Source organism: Ammospiza nelsoni, chromosome 1 (assembly GCF_027579445.1).
Source record: "Ammospiza nelsoni isolate bAmmNel1 chromosome 1, bAmmNel1.pri, whole genome shotgun sequence".
Classification (NCBI taxonomy): Eukaryota; Metazoa; Chordata; class Aves; order Passeriformes; family Passerellidae; genus Ammospiza; species Ammospiza nelsoni.
Window position 1 is genome coordinate 133023876 of NC_080633.1, and position 20635 is coordinate 133044510.

The 20635-nt window shown below is 38.3% G+C and overlaps 1 protein-coding gene across 3 annotated transcripts in view; it reads left to right on the plus strand.

Annotated features, from left to right (window-relative positions):
* Positions 1–20635, plus strand: part of RAD54B (RAD54 homolog B) — a 63517-nt gene that overhangs the window by 35721 nt on the left and 7161 nt on the right. For 2 of the 3 annotated variants that reach the window (XM_059480647.1, XM_059480656.1), the window contains 8 exons: positions 3723–3923; positions 7077–7364; positions 9701–9863; positions 10548–10773; positions 16865–17072; positions 17577–17716; positions 18283–18573; positions 19898–20073. In XM_059480647.1, the coding sequence (XP_059336630.1) occupies positions 3723–3923; positions 7077–7364; positions 9701–9863; positions 10548–10773; positions 16865–17072; positions 17577–17716; positions 18283–18573; positions 19898–20073 (1693 nt within the window). Of the gene's footprint in view, positions 1–3722; positions 3924–6554; positions 6648–7076; positions 7365–9700; positions 9864–10547; positions 10774–16864; positions 17073–17576; positions 17717–18282; positions 18574–19897; positions 20074–20635 lie in introns of those variants that run through there. The other variant, XM_059480664.1, reaches the window with a different exon arrangement.

The following is a 20635-nucleotide window of genomic DNA, read 5'->3' on the forward strand; positions in this document are numbered from 1 at the left end:
TGCAGTGCTCACTGGAGTGTGCCTCACTGGAGTGTGCCCCTCCGGAGTGCTCACTGGAGTGTGCCTCACTGGAGTGCTCACTGGAGTGCTCACTGGAGTGTGCCTCACTGGAGTGTGCCCTCCGGAGTGCTCACTGGAGTGTGCCTCACTGGAGTGCTCACTGGAGTGTGCCTCACTGGAGTGTGCCCCTCCGGAGTGCTCACTGGAGTGTGCCTCACTGGAGTGCTCACTGGAGTGTGCCTCACTGGAGTGCTCACTGGAGTGTGCCTCACTGGAGTGTGCCCCTCTGGAGTGCTCACTGGAGTGTGCCTCACTGGAGTGCTCACTGGAGTGCTCCCCTCGCTCCTCAGGGCAACGCGTGCGCTTACGGTGCTGAGCCACAGTGCTTGGAAATGGACGCTGGGGTTACCCTGGGGACTTTGACAGTGCAGCTGCTTCCTTGCTGCTTTGGGAGTAGCCTAATGCACTTAATCGATGCATTTTCTCTAAATCCTGCTCATCAGAAACTGGTTAAACTGGTTTGCCATTGGAATGCTCCCCGTCCCCTCTCCTGGATCCCGTCCCGATTTCTGTAAATCATCACCTTCCTGAGGCTGCTGAAACTTTTCCTCATATCAGCGAGGCTATGGTTTATATCTTGAAACCTAAGCCCTTGTTTTCTCAACCACAGAGAGAAAGCTTTGTTTGTGGGAGCTTTTCAAAGCCTTGTTAGCCATGTCTTTAAAGTTCCCAAGCCCTTCCTTTGGGAGGAAAGCCTCTTGCTGCTGGTTCTTCATGGTTAAACGAACCTCACTGTCAGGCTGGGCTTTTGGCTGCTTGGGAGAGAAATGAGGGGGCATGATTTCCTGATGTTTCTCATTCCACAGGGTATGCATGGTTGCTGTTACTTATTAGTTTCACTCCAAACTCATTAACAGCAGAGCCCAGAAGGTACAATTGCAGTTTGTCTTCCAGGGTCTCAGCAAATCCAGTTTTATTTCAGATGCTGTCTATGGTCTCAGAGCAGTAAGGGGTTTCTGTTGAATCCACTGCTCACTGTACCCCTATATCAAACACTGAACTTAGTTCCTGTGCATAACATACTATTCTCATTTCAATTCCTGAAAAGCTCATGACACTGTAGTTACTGAATTTGAATATTCTGCTATTGCACTGTAATAATCTTTAAAGTTAAATAGGTGTGAAGCTGAATACAAACAAAACTGATAAGATAAAAAGAATGTTGAATGCAAGTACCTAATCAGCATTGCTAGTGAAAAGGTTTAAGTTTTCTATGCAAGGAAATTATGTGAAAGATAATTTTGAGAGGATGTAATTACTTTTACATAGAAATGTTAATAAAAAAATCCAACCTTACATTTTTATCTGAAAATATACTGTAGTTATTGGCAAAAGGAAGATAATTTATGTAGCATAGAAACAAATTGTTATTGAATATTTCTGTAAACAGAAGTTATGGTAATTCAGAAGACAAATTGAGGGAAGAAATGTGAACATTGCAGAAGCTATAATTTTTCATTTTCCCCATAGAAACATGGTAGTATTGCATGGAATATTGGTGCCCAGTTTGCTTCTTACTGGGGACAGGATGCTTTGGAAATCTTCAGCAAAAGTCACTATAACAAAAGGCTGTTAATTTTCAACTTTGCTTCTAAATTATTTGTTTTCTAATTGTTTTAAATGAAGCAGGGATAAGAAAAGTTTGAACACTTGTCATTGAATTGAAAGTTAAGCTACTGGTAATTCAGATAATACCATCAGGATGCCCTGACTAAAAGAGCAATGACCATAACACAGATCTCAGGGGTCACCAAACTCATGTGGGAGGTCAGTGAAGGAGACAAAGAGGTGGTCATTTGTTTATGGATTGCCATCCTTCAAGAAAGAAGAAGAAAATCCTGCAGTGAAATCTCCAATTCTTGCAGTAATAGTTTAAAATCTTAATATAAGGAAAGTCATTGTTGAATAAACTAAGAGAATAATTTTGAAAAACAAAAAGAAAACCATCTTTTATTTATCTGTTGAATCAATTTACAATTAGAAGCTCAATATAGAATAAAATTAATCTTTTGCAAGGTACAGGTTTCCTCTCTTCCCCTCTCTCTCTTTCACTTCTCTAAATCTTACCACTTGTGATTACTGAGGATCCAATAGAGCCTTTTAACTCTTTTACAGAGCTGCAAGGATTTTTTTGTTACTGTTTGGTTCATTTACCAAGACTCATCTACAAGGAATCCCTTACATTTCAAAAAGGGTTACTGTGTTCCATATTCTTATCCTTCTGTGAAATGCCAGTGTTCAGTAGCTGCTCTGTTATTCCTTGGAGATGGGGACGCATCTGCTGCATGAAACTACAGATGTTGGCTAATGCACCTAAGGAACATCTACGTATGGAAAATCCTGTCTGCTGTAGGCATTGTGTCAGCATAGAGTTCTGTACAGACAATACAACTTCTGGGGTGTTTTGGAAAAAATATTCAACTAGATAAATACAGCATTTTTCACTTAGATAATGCCTTTTTAGTAAACACCAGTCGGAAAAATTGAACTAATTTTAGATGTGTAACTTAGGACTATTTTGCAGTTTAGGAATATTGATGTGGAAGTGGTAAAGCTGCTTCTTTGTTGGACTGTTACTGTGAGCAAGAATTTCCTCTTGCTGCTTCTCCTTTAAATACCAGCACACTTGCAAATTTTGGAAAAGTTAGTCTGTGGCATAAGCGCTTTTTTGTAACAGATTTGTATAGTGTTGAATCCCAGATGGAATCAAAGGAGCAAACCTATTTAAGATTTTAACCAGCATGCAAGGGTATTTTAATGAAAATTAGTCTGATTCTCCTTTTGAAGCTGTGCATGTGCTGAAAAGGAATGCTGCAGATATTCCTTTAGGTAATGCTGGTGACTTCTCTACCATTACTTGTCTCAGATTGCTAACTCTTGAAAGCATGTGTTTATTCTAAATCAATGTTATAATCAACTGCTGTCTGTTCTGTTATCATTTATTAACCTTATTAACCTAAATATTGCTTATTTATATTGACATCCATGGCACTTCTAACTGGGTAACTGCTGACAAATATAAATCAATCTAAGCCTAGTTACAGTGTTTGAGTTGGTGCATACTCAAGAGATGGTCTGCTTCAAGATTTGCACAATTAGTTATTTTTGAAGGGTACAAGGAAAGAAGTTAAAATTATATTTTGTATTATTACAGTTATGGTTATTCTGCTACTTTGTACAGATGACTTCAACTCCAGATCTGGTTCCTGGACTCCTTTGTTCCCTTTTCTGAGTTCTGTCTTCCTGTGCTTGCTTTCAGAACATTGCCCAGCACCATCTCACGAGGACTCTGTTTTCATTTTCTCCTGTGGTCATTTCCCTTTTGCTTTTTTTTCAGCCTTTCCTTTTATTCTTTTTCCATTCTTAACATTTTGTATATATGTCAAATTAGGAGGTCACTTACTAATGCAACAAGTAATCTTATTTCTCTGGAAGTACATACTTTCTGAAACAATGTAATGTTGTTTTGGTTTTTTTTTTCAGGATTGGTCCTTGTGCGGTGTTCTGTCTCAATCCAAATTTACGATAAGGACAGGAAATATACCACTTTGTTTATATAAGACGACATTTATAGATTGGTCTTGATTTTTTTGAAATGCAAAAGACTGTACACTTTATTGGGAGAACCTGAGATATTCTTTGTTATTTTATTTCCCTTTTAGATGCATTTTATTTGCCAACATCAGGGACTGCAAAGGAAGAAGCAGCTCAGGAAGCACCTGACTGCCTTGTGAAATATTTCAGTGTCGTGTGGTGTAAGGCATCAAAGAAAAAGCACAAGAAGTGGGAAGGCGATGCTATTCTTATTACAAAAGGAAAGTCAGTAATATTGAAAGATATGGAAGGCAAAGACATTGGCAGAGGTACTGTAGAATTGCATGCTTGCTCAAAGGAACACCTGGCAGAAAATCACTGTGCTTTGAATTAACAGAGACCCAGCTCTTTAGATATTTCAGTTCTTCATACTAATGGTGACCACAGGATGAAAAAACAGTGGAGATTTTGGGTTTGCTTTTGATTTGTCTTTTTTTTCTCAGTGGGGGGGGAAGACTGCAAGACAGCTTGATATTTATTACATATAAGGCAGATGCATGGGGGAGGCTGGAGCAGGCTGAATAACATAATTCACAGAAACACCAAATGCTAGTCCAAAGAGAGAATCTGGAAATCAATGGCTGTACTAATTCAGCAGCGATGCTAAATGAGGGATGAGTAGTTGGCTTTGGTTGCTCACATAATACAGAAGTGAAGGAGTTAAAATTTAGGGAAAAAATACAGGTAATTTTCTTGTAGATATCTTGGTCAGCAGTAGTGCGATCAGAAATTTCAGAAGTTGGATCTTTACTTTTCAGCCTGTCAAACAGCTAAAAATATTATGTTTGTTGGAAAGACAGGCAAGCAGCAAAATTTTCCTGCCCAGCCAAAGTCAACTGTGTAGCAATTTTTAGTCTTGTAGTTTTAGCAGCAGCTGCTGCTGTAAGACATAGTTTGGGTTGATATCAGAGTTAAAAATAAGACTTGCAAACCATAGGCTGCCATCAACTTGGAGCAGTAATTTTTTACTGAAAGCAAAGCAAGAATTAACTTTGCTAATGGAGCCAAAGATATTCTGTAAGGGAGTAGGATTGGACAATGTTTTTGCTAAGCATAATTCAATTTATTTTAGGTCAGAGATGGCTTCTCTGCTCTTTTGTTACAGCCATGACATTGTGATCTCATGACATTGTGAGCCTTGTTAGGACCAGGCTGTTTTGATTTGCAAATCAGTCTGTGACTTAGAAGTTAATTTGAATTTATTTATAGCAAAGCAATATATGTACAGACTTGCTTGTTTTTGAAAAAGGCAGAGTGAAAGAGAGTAATGCCTGGAATGCATCAGCCACCACCCTGTTGTCCTTCTGTTTTTTCAAGTCCTGTCTTCTTGAATTAGCAGCAAACACAATAGAAAAATGAACATTGTGATTTTCTCTTAAAACTTCACTTAAAAAAAACTTAAAAGTTTTTTTACCATGTTTGATGGTGTCAGAGAGCACAATACCAATGTCATTAGTGCTAACTTGCCCATTCAGAATTGCTTTCAATTCATATTGATTCTAAGAAGATAATAAATGGACCAATTTAAGCAGTGTGAGTGTTAAATTTCTGCAATTATTTAACTCACTGAGTGAGAAGGAAAGGTCCAGCAGTGGTGCTTGCCTCCAAAATTGTATGTAATACTGGGCATTTTATAGTGTGCATGAGCCCTTGGGATTATTATTTTTAAATGGGAATAAAAAGGCAAAGGAAGAATTTTTCTTTTTTTCCTTAGCTTACCAGGGCAGGATCAAGGATGGCACAAGGGAACCTAAAATCAGCACAGCTTATAGCTCATTTTTGAGGCAGCAGAACATCTTACTGTTCTCCTCTGCAATGTCCTAATTCCTTAATAATGCATTGCAAAGAATTTAGGACGTGCTCTCTTGTAAATTGCAGTATGTTACAGAAACGGTTATTTCTGGCAGCTGCATAAACAGTTGAGCTTTGTAGTTTTGCTTTTTGCCTTCTCAGTTTCCATCTACCCTTAAAGCCCATCCAGTATTAGAATTAGACTCTTCTGACCAGAACCTGCACAGGGATACACCTGTATTCAGTGTGTTCAGCCTGAAGCTATGTAGAGGTAATAACAGAAAACAAAAATGCAGAGCAAAGAGGATCATAAATGCCCTCCCTAAGCATCCTATTTAGGAAGACACATGTATTCTTTTGTGTTCAGGCATCTTCAGCTCTTTCCTGAAAGCAAGTGTTCCTTCAAGAGCCAAACAAGGTTCACTGTGTGCTTTCTGAATACTTCCAGAGGAGAGGAGGAAAAGTATCTCCCTTTCCCTTTTGGCCAGACTGTTTTTCAGCACGTGCTTAGACTCTTAGACTGTGAAACACCTTGGTAATTTTTTCCTCTTAAAGGAATTCAGATGCATAGTTTCACCTTCCAATCTTTCACATTCCTAGAAGTAGCAGACCCAAGCTTTGCAGTTTCCAGGAGTCTTTATACTTTATATATGGTGTTTGTTGGATAAAATGTGCCTTGGTAGGCCTTGCTTCTTTCTTCATAGCTGAGTGATTTAACTGCTGGTCTACACAATCTTACATTTTTTTTGTCTGAGGGTCTGAGGTGTTTTGTTTTTTTTTTTTTTTTTTGGTCTCACTAAGGATCGAAGGCTCTTTATCCAAATTTATACAAATTCAAAAACTGAAGTAAAGAATTCTGAAACAGAGATGTGGCTTTGACCTCTCTGAGTTAAGAAAATAAATTATATGTCCTCTGATTCTTATGTGAGAGCTTCAACCAGTAGACTGCTATTTAAAAGAAGGAACCCCCAGTCTTTCCTACACTGTACTCTTAAAAGGAAGTGGCAGCTGTAGCTGTATTTTGTAATGACACCAGCTGTAGCTGTGTTTTGGAATTGTATTTGTAGCTGCAGTGAGAATGCCCACCTGAGCAAGCCTAACAAGTTTTGAACTTAACTTACTCATAAATCTTGGCAATAATCAGAACATGTTCCAGACCATATGTAGAAGTGAAGATTTCAGAGGCATCTTAATCTTTATGTGTAAGAAAACTAATGTAAAATTATTTAAAAAGTAGAATACACCATTTAGATCAATAGCAGGAGGGGTTAGGAGACTTCTTTTGGGGGCATGAAAGAAAGGGAAAAGGACTTAGGATGGTTATTAAGGGAAACTTCTGGATTTTACCACATGGAGCTACTTTTTAAAAGCTGTCTTAAACAGTTGTTTGACATTCAGTAGACTTGGTTGGTGATGAGGATGACTGAGTCTTTGCTCATATACTTTGCTAATTCTGATTATTAGCACTCACATGTCACTCTGTTAAGGAGGGAAAGGCTTTATGTGGAACAATTAAATGTTTCAGAATGAGTAACTTTTTCATAGTTTTTCCTTCCTGCAGATGAGTACTGGTTTTAAGGAAGTAGTACTTGCTGTGTTGTCCTAATTATTTTATTTTTATGTTCTTTTAGGTACTGGATATAAAGCTAAAGAGTTAGACAGCCTTGATGAAGGTCAAACACTGATGGTTGGCGGAAAAGAAATTGAAGTGATGGGTGTAATTTCAGCAGATGATTTCAACAGTGGCAGGTGTTTTCAGGCTGGAATAGGGACTCATGAAACAGATGCATCTGCATTATCTCAAACTAGTACAAAACTATTCTGTAAACCATTCAAAAATGTCTGTCAACCCAGTACTAAAGAGAATATGCTCAGAGGTTCCCAAAGCTGCAAACCTCGCCATGATCCAAATGCCACAAGTAAGATTGAAATTTTAAAGTTTCTTTAAACATCCTCTGACTCTCAAAAAATATTGAATGTGTAACCTCAATGTATTACTGAAGTATTTCTGACATGCAGTACTGTTATCTAACCATGCTAGGATTTTGTCATGTGTGTTTCTAACAAGTAAAATACTCTACACTGAACCAAGTTTTTCATAGTTGTTACAGATGGCTATGGAAACAGAGTAGTTTCTAAGTTTTGCCGAAGACAATGAGTTTACTGATCATTGAAACAATCTGACACATACTAGGAGTTCTAGATAAGTTCCAGCTTCCCACAGGGGTCAGTGACATACAGCCATAATGTGACAGCACAGTAATTGCAGTGGAGGATCAGCAATAGAAAAGTTGTGCCACTTTGAGAGAATTGCTTCTGCCAATGCCTGATGCTTCACACCCAGTGAGTGTAACTAAAACTCAACCAGATATGTTTTGGAATAAATGTTTATAGTTTTGTGCTGAAGAGCCATGAGAGTTCACATATTGTATAGGAACAGGCTGGTTAAGCAGTTGTGTAAGTGGTGTTGATTATTAAGCAGAACTATTTTTTGTCTACAAACCATATAGGAGCTATATTCTGCTGGTAGCTCTGTCTTTCAGATGGAAGATAAAAATGAGTGTAAAAAAATGTTGCTAAGCAGAGCTGTGCTTATTTAAAAAAATAAAACTCTTTTTCTATATTCTTACTATAATACCTCCCTCTGAGTTCTTACATCATTTCCTGATACTGTGAGACTTCTGGAAGCTGTTACCTGGCTGCTATGTAAATAAACAATGAAATCTTAGTCAAGTGGTAATTATAAAAGAGCATCCTTATTAACACCAACTTCTGGTCTTAATTTAGCCTGATTACATTTTATCTAAGAATGCTCCTTCCTGAGATTGCAAGATGATGCTGCATTAGCATTCTAACTGAAAATCTGACCAAAGAAGGCCAATATATTCAGCATGTAAATTAACAACTTTGCTGTTTCTGCACTAGTTTGTTAAAGAGTTAAAAGTATTCTAGTTGTCTTCTGTGACTTGTAGTGAATTTGAATACCTTGTATCATATTTTGGGAGCTCTCAACACATCAATGTTCAGGCTCTCAGGCTTTAGGTTTGCTTACACAGGAGGATCATGTTATTTAATGCCTGATTGCATTAACTCTTGCAGAAGTTACTGAGATACTTTACAAGACCAGGACCTTGATATTGGAACAGTCAGAGGTTTTCACTTCACCATGGAGTCTGTGATTATAGTTGATTAAAATGCAGCTTCTACAGAATGGAAAACCAGCAGAACAGAGCACAGTGGCAAAGATATAAAGCTACATCTTCCACATACAGTTTTAAAGCTTTTAGTCCAGTGTTTATCCAAGCCTTGTTTCCTCCTCATTTTAATGCAGATTTTTGTCAGAAAAGTTATCTTTTTGTCTCCCCTGGCTTTTAAATATATACACATGCAATTTGATTGAATCCATCAGAACTCAACCCTTTGTCAGTAGGAAACAAAATCTCCCTGACTGATATAAACCTTCAACCAACCTATTCCCATAAATAAATTATCAGTATAGGTTTACTCTAGTGACATAAAAATACCAGAAGCCATAAATTGCTTTCTCATTCTGTCCTCTGACAATACAGTTTTTCAGTGAAGGTGTGTAGCAGCAGCAGGAGCAACCCAAGAATGGACATTGTCTAGCCAAATCATAATGTTTGTAAACAGATTATGGCAAGCAAAACTGTTATTTAGATGTTGCTCAATACTTCATTCTGTCTTTGCCTCTGCTTGTCTTCAAACCCATCAACTTCTTTTATTCATGCACTGTGGCAGTCTTTGTCAGCTCACGCTCAATCAGTGGCTTTTACCTCTGTTTCTTGGGCAGGGAAGTCTTTCTGGGCTACTGCAAGACTATTCCCTTGAAATGTACTATTTAGAGTATTTAGATTTTATGTAGGTCATTGGTTTTTTTCTTGGATTTTCAATTCAGAAGTATTTTGGAACTTCTTCTAATTTATCTCTATGAATTTAACTTTATGAATTCAAAGTCATCAAGCAGCTTTTATTAGGTAGGCAGTTTCACCTCATCCAACAAAACCTCCTCATATTTCTCAGTTAATCATCTTTACCTTTGAGAAAAAAACTATTTGGAAAGTCTCTTTAAAAGAATGTTTTTTTGTAGAAGGCAATCTAGGTACTTATAAATGTATTTTCAGTCTGAGAATGGTCAATATAATAAACAGTATATTTAACAGTAATTAGATCATTGACTTTAATAAGTTTTGCTAACAGACTAAAAGTAATGCTTGATTGTGCTTTGAACTTGAAGATTCTCTGGTTATGCCACGACCAAATGCAAGTCATCAGTGGATGTTCAATAAGGCTGGTTTACCTGTGGTGGATGTAGTTGTAGATCCTTACATTGCAAGTAATCTCCGCCCACATCAGAAAGAAGGAATTATATTTCTGTATGAATGTGTAATGGGAATGAGGTAAGGTAATAATTATCCTTATAGCTTTTAATACCTATAATATTTTCCTGCCCGTGTTTGAAATGTGACATCTTGGGAAGTGTTGAGCAATTTTTCAGTTAATTAATGTTAGTAATTTTCTCCCAAAAGCGGCTGCACAAGTTTTCTCTGACCTGCATGTAGCATCATACTTGCCATGACTTTGCCAGATGTCATGAAAAGCTAGTGCACCAAAAGGCCTGTCATTTCTACATACCAAATTTTGTAAATACAGATATAATCAAAACCATGCTGAAAAACACTGTTTTCTGGGATTTATATTTCATAATTCAAAATTATTCATGTAATTTATAATTCTGGCATTTAGAATAAAAAAGATCTTATTTCAACCTGTTAAAAAGAAAATACAGCATTGTTTTCAAAAGAGTTTTCTCAAGTCATAGATTCTGTAAGATATTGGATAATTCTAGTTCCAGGTAGATTTAAACTTTAGTTTTAGAGGACTAATGAGTTACAGTAGAAAATGAGAATTTTCATTCTAAGATCTTCTAGTACCACTGAATAAAAACCTACAGGAGACATAATAAGTATAAATAGGTTCTTTATACTTCAGAAAACAATCACAGAAGCAAATCCCTGAAGCAGTTGTGGATAGTTGCAGATATGTCCTTTAAAATGATACCAGCACCTCGTTCCCTCTTACAGAGTGAGTGGCAGGTCTGGAGCTATTCTGGCTGATGAGATGGGCTTGGGCAAAACCCTGCAGTGCATTGCCCTTGTGTGGACTCTCCTGCGCCAGGGGCCCTACGGATGCAGACCTGTGCTAAAGCGAGCACTGGTGGTCACCCCTGGGAGTCTGGTGAAAAACTGGAAAAAAGAATTTCAGAAATGGTTGGGAAGTGAAAGGATCAAAGTCTTTACAGTTGATCAGGTAAGATTTATTTCCAAAAGTGGATTAGGTAATTTTTGGCTCAGAATATAGAAATTATGGGGTTTTTTGTCTTTTTTTTTTTTTTTTTTTTTTTAACTAGAGACAAAGCCTAGTAAATCTCTGTTAATATTAATTTGTAATACTTTATTTCTTCTTCAGATAATTGTCCATATGGGTATTTTGCTGTCAGTCACCAGTCATAACCCAAGCTCACATGTAGCATATGTCTGTCTCACCTTTCTTCTGGTTTCCCCTTTGGAGTTGTCACAGGTGACATGCTCCTCCCTGTGCCTCTTCAGCTTAAGGAATTTTCTGTTATGTATCAAAGTGCACACCTTCCCTGTTTACATACCAAAGCCTCTACCTGTTTCTGTGGTAGTTGCTTTTGTTCTGTATTGAAAACTTCTAATTTGTTTTGGCTGCCTGTTTTGGGGTACTTCAGAAGGTTATTCCCTTTACTATCACAGTCAAGAGTTAGATCTCTGTTGGGATGATTTAAAGCCTCAAGAGTTACCAAGCCTAGAGTCTCAGTGTTAGGTAATGAGACTATCTCTTGTCTCTAGAAGAATGCAGACAAGTACAAATCTTATTAAGAAGCAGGATGATGCTGGTCCCTGTCCCCTCCTGTAGTGAAGCTGTTCTCGCTGCTATTAACATTCACAAGTTCCAGAAGTAGAGAGCTTGTAGTACCTCCATGGGTGCTTGCAACAAAGATGAAGATACTTATCTTCCAAAATTATTTTTTAATCTAATAATTTCATACAGGTAGACTGATTAAACAAATAGTACTTCATTCTAAAGGTTATCAATTTGTTACACCAACCAGATTTGCCTTTAGTTTCTTGAATTATCCTTAATGGAAGAATGAATATTGCAGGTGAAGCAGAAGTTTTCAATGGAAGTTTACTTCTTGGTAAACTATGCACAATTTTGTAACAATAATAATTTCTTTAAATTTGACTCATTATTGCCAAACTCCTGAAACTGTAGGTCTTCCACTGAAGACAATGCATGTATAATAGGTGCATTGTGCATAATTTGTTTTTCTCAGTAACTTGTTTCAAGTTGTGGAATTGAAGCAAACTGACTTGCCAGGAACTGTAATATAATATAGGGTGGGATGGGAGAAATGAAATTTCCTAAAAGAAATGGATACAAGGCAAAATATAATATGGCAACATTTTAACCTAAAAGGCTAGTTAGAGATAATGAAACGTTTTCTTGCAGTTCTTATGAATAATGTTGGGAGGAGAAAGCCTGAATGTGATGACAGTTACTATGACCCAAAATGACAGTAGCTTTCACTTTCTTCAAATTTAAATAACTTTAAAACTGTTACTCATCTCATTGGACCTATTTGACTGGGGACACTCAGCAGCTTTAACAGCTGTGTTCCCAAATAACACAGAATACACTGTCATGCAAAAGGAAGACACAATATGACTTGCCTGGGGTATAATGAGGTACTTCACAATAACTTACTGTCTATCTTCTCTGGAAAAACAGCAATTACCATGCTGTTATTTCTCCAGTATAACTTAAAGAAAGAGCTTGTCTCCAGCATTTTCTTCTGTTCTTGTCTATAAGGAATGCATTCAAAGAACTGCTAGACTTTTTAAAATGTTTTCCTCACTTTCACACTGAAATGCCATAACCTAATCCTAACCCTTCAGTAACAGACTTTTTAACACACCATGATATTATCTTTTAAAATGTGATTGCAGTTTAATTATGTTAATATGCAAATACCATGTGGAGAACATTGCTTTTAAAAGGAAGGTATCTCCACAAAGGTTGCTTTTAGGTCTTGTTAATTCCTATTTTAAGCATTTGCAATGTGTTTGAGAGAATAATTCCTTTATCTGTCTGCAGAGTATCACTTCCTACTGGAGTTGTTCTGATTTGGTTTTGAAGTCAGAATATCTGGAAAAATAATTAATTACAGGTTTGCATTGCTTTATGATTCAGCATTTTTGAATTCACACTTTACCAGCTACATTGGATTTGAACTAGTGCAAAGAAAGGCCTGTTCAAAGAGGAAGTCTGGGACATTATGGACCTCTAATACTGATTGATAATTGCTCCATATGTGGCTCCAGGCAGCTCACTTAAATCTGTCAAGTCACTTTGGGTAATTGTTAAAATGGAGGCTATAATATAGACATATTCTGCAGCCAGTTAAGAGTATGAATTAATTACTTGAAATTAGCTTGTAAATTTATTTTAATTTTTCATCTTTCAACCACTGCTGTTGTTACATACAGTAGGAAATACATTATATTTGACTGCAGGAGGCTTGTAAGGGACTCTCCTGCTTTTTTTTTTTTTTTAAAGAGTTCAAACTCCTCTGCATACTTGATATTTTTCCAGGGGAGGGATGTTGGTGGCTGTTCCTCAGTGCCTCAGGCCACTTTCCCCATCTCAGCTCACAGCCTGAAAGTGTACAAAAAGAAAATGGTTTCTGAATGCTGGGCATCTTCTGGTGCTTGACCATGCCAGGAGAAGTCCAGAGAGGCATTGCCTCTGTCTTCAAGGCTGCAATGTGGAGCCTGTATACTGGGCTGGGACAACATTGGGTCTTCCCTACAGGGCTCCTCTGTGTCTCTGTTCCTGTGTTGGGAAATTTTCTGCTTCTGTTTTGAAAACAGCAGTAAAAATACAACAAGAAAACAGGCAGTTAAGTACAGTCCTGGAAACAACAGGAATGCTCAAGTCCAGTCCCAAACACCTGGAAAAATGGGTGCATGTCCTTGTTACCTGGTCCTTACTACTCCTTCCTTCCTCTGATGTGCTGGGCCTCCTTGTGAGCAGCATGTGGGCTGATCTGCTGCACGGTACTTTGTGAGATTAATGTGCTGGATTCATCCCATGGATTCATCTGAATCACCTGCTAGGAGGCTCTAAAGGTTGTGATAATTAAGTTGTGCTGCTTTTACAATGTATTACACCATCTGGCTCCAGACTTAGTTGTCTGTGTTTGGTAACTGATCTTGTTTGGAAATAAAAAAACCTTCTAAGGCTCTAGACTGATTTGTTTTCACAATTAGAGAGGTTGCAGCTTGTCAGCTGCACCCATAGCCTGCTTAGTTAGTGAACACCTTTAGGACATAGGAAGAAGCATTCAGAAAATTAGCATCTGGAGCCAAGTGGAAAGGTAAGGGACATGCCCACAGGAGATTTTTGATTTTTCCAGTTTTATGCATAATTGCAAGACAGGTAGACAATGCTAGTACATTTACAAGTCTGCACAGAAATACAGCTGTTTCTTTTTTGGAGGAAGCTCTCTGTGCCATTACAGTGACTATTTAGTGTGTGCATTTCCTTTAATAGACAGGAAAATTCTTGGTGTCTTTTGAAGGAAAAGGGCTTGAGGGGTATATAAGAGAGGGGATGGTTGCAGTCATTTTCTGACCAATAATACAGAGATTAAAAATCTATCAGTAGACAGACATGTTTTCTGGGGCTCATTATGGACTCTTTATTTTCTGAATACCAGGGTGACCTTACCTGTTGGCCAACCCATCAATGTTAAGGGCTAGTAACAAAGTTAATCAGAGAATAATCGTGAAATATCCCATTGAAATGGACCTCAAGGATCATGCAGTCCAACCTTTCTTGGCAAAAGCACTGTCTGGACAAGATGGCCCAGCATCCTGTCCGGACAAATCTCCACCACTCCCCCTGGGGAGATTATTTCAGTGGCTGGTGATTCTCATTCTGAAACATTCTTCTCATGTGCAATTGGAACTTCCTCAGGAGCAACCTTGTACCCATTATCCCTTGTCTTTTCCATGTGACTTCTTGTAAAAAGGGTCTCCATTTTCACTTTAAATAGTGGAACATGGTGATAAGGTCTCCCCTAAGTCCTCTTTTCTCAAATGAACAAACCCAGTTTTCTCAGCCTTTTCCCCTGTCACAGGCTTCACAGTTTGTGGCTCTTCTCTGAACTCTCTCCAGCCTGTCCACATCTTTTCTGCACAGCAGGGACCAAAACTGAGCACAGCATTCCAGTGTGGCCCGATGAGCTCTAAGCAGAGTGGGACAATGACTTCTGGATCTCTGCTGGTGATGCCCTTGTGGATGCAGCCCAGCACCCCGTTGGCTCTCTGTGCCAGCACAGCACTGTTTGCTCATGCTGCTCTGATTGTCCACCTGGATCCCCAGATCCCTTTCCACAGAGATGCTCCCCAGCTGGGTGGATGCCAGCCCTATGGTGCTGCACACCTGGGTTATGTTTTCCCAGGTGCAAGACCTGATGATTGCCCTTGCTGGACTTCATCAGATTCTTGTTAGCCACTCTCCAGCCTATCCAAATCTTCCTGCAGGGTGGCTCTCTCTTCCAAAGCATCCACTTTCCCACTCAGTTTGGTGTTGCTGGGAAACTTCATCATGGCGCACTTGATCCCATCTTCCCAATCACTTTCTGAGGATATTAAGCAGAGCTGGGCCTGACACCAATCCCAGGGGACCCCACTCGTGCCACGCTGCCCATTTGAGGAGGAGACATTGACCAGCACCCGCTGGGTGCTGCCTCTCAGCCAGTTCCCACCGCCACATGGAGCATCCATCCACACCACAGCCCATCTGCTTTTCAGAGGGAGGCTGTGGGAAACCATTCTGAAGCCTTGGAGAAATCCAGGAGGCAATGTCCACCCAGCCCACACCAACCAAGCAGCTTGCTTTGTCACAGAGGGTGACCAGGTTTGTCAAGCTCAGTTTGTCCTTGCTGAGTTTATGTTGGCTTTTCTCAACTCCTTGCTTCTTCTGACAATCCCCATGAAGATTCATTCCATAACTTTAGAAGTTCCTCCTTTAAACCCTACTTGTAGATGGGATTTAAACCCCTTTAAACCCTACTTGTAGATGTCCAGTCCTCTGGCACATCCCCTGCTCTTCTTTGACTTCTCCAGAAGTTATGCATTGGCCTTGCAATTATGTCAGTCAGCTCTCTTAATACCCCTGGGCAATGTCAGGCCCATTAATCCATAGGGGTCAAGCTCATGTAAGAGCTCACCCCCACCTTCCTTCACTGACCCTGGTGGGTCTGTAATTAGCCTGGATTTTTGTTCCCAGGGATGGGGGCCCAGCAGTGCCGGTGAAGACAGAGGTAAAGAAGGTGCTGTGACTAATTCATCTCCTGTTTATTGGTGGGCCAATATTTTCCTTCTGTTTCTGCTTCTTTTTTACGTACTTGGAGAGCTATTTCTTGCAGTTCTCAACATCTCTGGCTAAATTAATTTCTAGCTGAGCTTTTGCTTTTCTGTCTGCATCTCTGCAGGCCCTGGCAATGCCCTTGTAGATCTCAACAGGTATTTATCCACATTTCCATCGCTGGTGCTTTTTGCTTTTGATTTTGATTCAGAAGCTCTCAGTTAAGCCAAGGGGTCTCTTGCTCCATCTGTTTCCCTTATCTTTAAAGGGGATGAACTATTTTCACGCTTCCAGAAGAGCATCCTTGAAAAAATCCCAGCACTTGGGAGTTCCTTTGACCTCCATGAAAGCTCCCTGCAGAATCCCTCCCACCTGAGCTCCAAGCAAGCTGAACTTTGCTCTTCTATGTCCTGAGACCTAGAACCAATTCAGTAGGTTAAATAATACCAATAGGATATAATATTCAATAATATAAAATTAAATTAAAATCTACAAAAGGAATTCTGGTAGACTGTGGTAATTTCCTACTGGACATTACAGGCTGAGATCCAAAGTGAATGTACCAGGAGCTACCTGTGGCCCTTCATTATCTTGGCTTTAATTATTCATTTGAAGCTTACCCAAATGCCAGCAGTGGAAAGCTATTACAAGAACTCTGTGCTTTTCACCTTCATGGTAATGTATCTCAGAGGATTTAAAGGCTTAAAAGAATAATAAATTTTCTTTTAATGAGGTGGTAAAATTCTAAATTGCTGTATCAGATCTCTTTCGCAAATTAGGAAAGAATCAATAATCTGAAGTCATGTAGGAGACAGTAAATACCTTGTGTCATGTGAGAAGAAATTTCTGTAATTACTGTATTTTTAAGGAATGTGATGATTTTTAAGGGAGTGATCTCCAATGAAATAGTTGTATAATGTATTTTCCTTTATGCCTGCAGGACCACAAAGTAGAAGAATTCATCAGTTCTCCACTTTATTCTGTTATGATAATCAGTTACGAGATGCTGTTGCGATCTTTGGATCAAATTCAGGCTGTAGAATTTAACCTCCTGATCTGTGATGAGGGACATCGGCTGAAAAACAGCACTATTAAGACAACTACAGCCCTTACTAGTCTGTCTTGTGAGAGGAGAATTATCCTTACTGGTTAGTATCTATAGTTATTTTCAGTATTTTTTTATGTTGATAGTGCTGGGTTGGGGTAAAAGAAAAGCATGAGATCAGTTGAAATTTTGGCAATGAGAATTAAATGAAGAAATCTCAGGTGTTTAAAAACAGGTTATTTCCAATTGTTTTTACATAAATATGTCAGTCTTCAGGGGCAAGCAAGGAGCCTTAGATCTTCTGTAAGGGAATTGGGACTCTGCACTCAATGTTTTCCTTTGTAGTTATTTAATTAAATTTATTTAGAATTTGATTCTTTAAATTCCTTTGTCAGAACAATTATATCTGCAGTCTGTTTAGTTAGGAGTACAGTATCTTGTTATTCATGGTAAAGTTTTAGATCAATTCAGGACTCTGAGTCATTCACACAGAAATAAAACATCTGTTTTCAGGATACATTGTCAATATTGACCCCTGCATTCAATGTACTTCCATCAGTTTAAAGTAAAAATAACCAATTGCAGAATTTTTTTTTTCTCTTTCAAGGTACTCCAATCCAAAATGACTTGCAAGAATTTTATGCATTAATAGAGTTTGTGAATCCAGGAATACTTGGTTCTTTATCCACGTATAGAAAGATATATGAGGAACCAATTGTCAGATCTAGAGAACCTTCAGCAACAGAGGTATTTGGTTAAAAAATCAGTTCTAGAAGAAAATTCATGGTAAAATGAAATTTGTATTCTATGGAGCAAAGTGAAGCTCAGGACTACTAATAGTAGCTGAAGCTTTTCACCTTCCTATTGACATGAAGTCACTTATTTTTCAAAGGGAGCAGAAGGAGAACACACATGTTCAAATCACCTCATTTCAGCTGCCTATTAATTATCAGACAACAACATTCCCCAAAAGGCCATGTGCATTGCCATGTGACAATACTTTATCCATTCTTAGCTTCTCCACACCACTGCAAAGTCTGCATGCTTTCATTGCATCTTGAGAATAGAATTCTAGAATATAATTCAAGCCTTGGATGTCATCTGGGACATTATTTTCCTTTGTTTAAGACTTTAGAAACCAGATGTAGAATTAATGCAGTGGTAGTAATTGGAGAAGAATTGGTCATTACAGTGGATGTCAGAAAATGGTATCATACTTTTAAAAGGTTGTTTAAATACCTAATTAAAATCATACAGAAGATTGTTCTGATGAAATGCAAGATTCTAATTAATTTTGTACTTTATTCTTTTAGGAGGAAAAGGAATTAGGAGAAAAAAGAGCAGCAGAACTCACACGCCTCACTGGACTCTTTATTCTAAGAAGAACACAGGAGGTTATTAACAAATTTCTGCCCCCCAAAAAGGAGAGCATAATCTTCTGCCGACCCACAGCGCTGCAGCTTGAATTGTATCGAAAACTGCTTAGTTCTCGTGTCATTACATCCTGTCTGCAAGGCAGGCTGGAAAACACTCCCCACCTGATATGTATAGGAGCTCTGAAAAAACTTTGCAATCATCCATGTCTTCTGTTTAAAGCTATAAAGGTATCTATTTGCACGGGGGTGTGTGTTTGCAATTAGTCATTTCAGCAGACACGTGTCACTAAAACTGTTATCAATGTGCATGTTGCTTAAGGTCATTTTCATACTCTCACATACAGCTTGCCCTAGGAAGTCTGCTTTCAAAAGCACAAGTGTTAGGAAATCTGAATGTGCTCAGGAAGAATATCTCACCAGTTTCCTATTGCCTTATGCTGTTTTCTGTTTCTTAATGTATTTTCCATCTTAACCTTGTCTCTGAATATCTGTAAAAATACATATAAATGTGAATTTTACAAAGAGCACTGTTAACTAGGGATTACTAGTCTAGATTACTAGTATTACTAGTATGTCTGCTGGTTTCTCTGAAAGCTCCCTGTCCACATGATATTTTCACTTTTTCAAGCTTAATGATCCTGGGAGCTGCAGGCTCAAGATGTCAGTGGTACTAGATGCCCCCATTACCACTTGTCCTAGGGTTGTACATAAAAAAATGTTTTTATTCCCATAGACAAATAGTATGATAATTAGAACTTGGTAATAGTAACTTCAATGGCCACTAGCTGAAGTCCAAGTAAGGTGGGTGGAAATGTAAATCTTTCTTTAAAGATGTAATATGCACAGTGCAGTATCCCTCTAGCTTTCAATGCTGCCAAGTAAAGTTCATTACCTTTACTTCATAGTATAAGCATTAGAAACCTTTCATATGCAAAAACACAAGCCTTTATTAAATATAGGGATGGAGAGGACTGTATGTGCAAATAATTTATTGCCATTGTGGTTTTGGCATTTGAGTGGTCTTTTTCCTCCCTGTGAAACATTGATTTTCTAAGTACAGCAAAATATTACCTGTGTTTCTACTATTTTATTGGTTTTGTTTGCCAGCTTTTCTTCTTTTCTAGTATTAATTACAGTATTTTCCCAAACAGAGTGAATGATTGGGAAGTTTCATAATAATTATGGGATTTAGAAAGAATACGCAATGTATTGATTTCCTCCTCACTCCCAAGGTTTAGATATATCTTTACTGTGGAAATACATTTGTATGGTTGTTTAAGTAGAAAACTTGTACACATTTTTCAGTTCCAAATACCTCAACTTTCTCCTTAGCTTCAAACAATGTCTTAGATTAGAGAATGTAAACTAATATAAGCTGTAAGTATTTTAAAACTTTACTTTCAATCTTGTGTTGGAAGGTTGTCATGCTCACATAATACATTGCTTTGTGGCAGCTTTTTATGCCTCCTTTTGTCTTTGTGATAAAAATATAGCAATCTTAAAAATTTATGTTAGAGGGGATCTGGAATTTTAATCCTTTTCTTTTCAACAGGAAAAAAGCTGTGATCCTATGTCTGAGGAATACGATGAGTCCAGCCTCTATGAAGGTGTAATAGATGTCTTCCCACAAGATTATACTTCAGACACTTTCTGTGAAACTGATTCAGGAAAATTGCAGGTGCTGGTGAAGCTGTTGGCAGCAATCCATGAGCTCAACTCTTCTGAAAGGCAAGTGTGAAAGAAAGGTACAAGGGAGGTAATGGGAGTGACCTTCTGGATATTGATTTGCTTTTCAAATGCATGGGGGTATAACATTCAAATTAAAGGTATTGCAGCTGTTTGCAGGGGTGCCAAATTAATTTAAACCTTGCAGTCCTGGCTTTCTTGTTAAATTGTGAATTCAGAACTTATAGCTGACATAATTTTTAAAGATGGTCTTCATATTTTTTCCAGATAGTGATACTTCTATTTTTTACACTGTAAAGCAAGTAAGATGGTTTGCTACAGCCCTTGTGCTGCACCCTGTACTTGCAGAGGCTTTCCAGTTCTTTGTATCTTCATGAGAAGATGTGTTAATCCATGAAATTGCACTGAAATATTTTCATTGCTAGATTATAAGTTATTTCCTCTTTAATCACGCTTAACTGCTCACTGCTTGCTGTCTTTTCTAAAGTTCAGGGCAAACATTCTCCACAGATAAACTTGCCCAGCAACCACTTATTTCCTCTGTGGTAAATGCCACTGACTTGTAGGAAAACTTCTGGCTATCATGGAGTAATAGGATGCACAT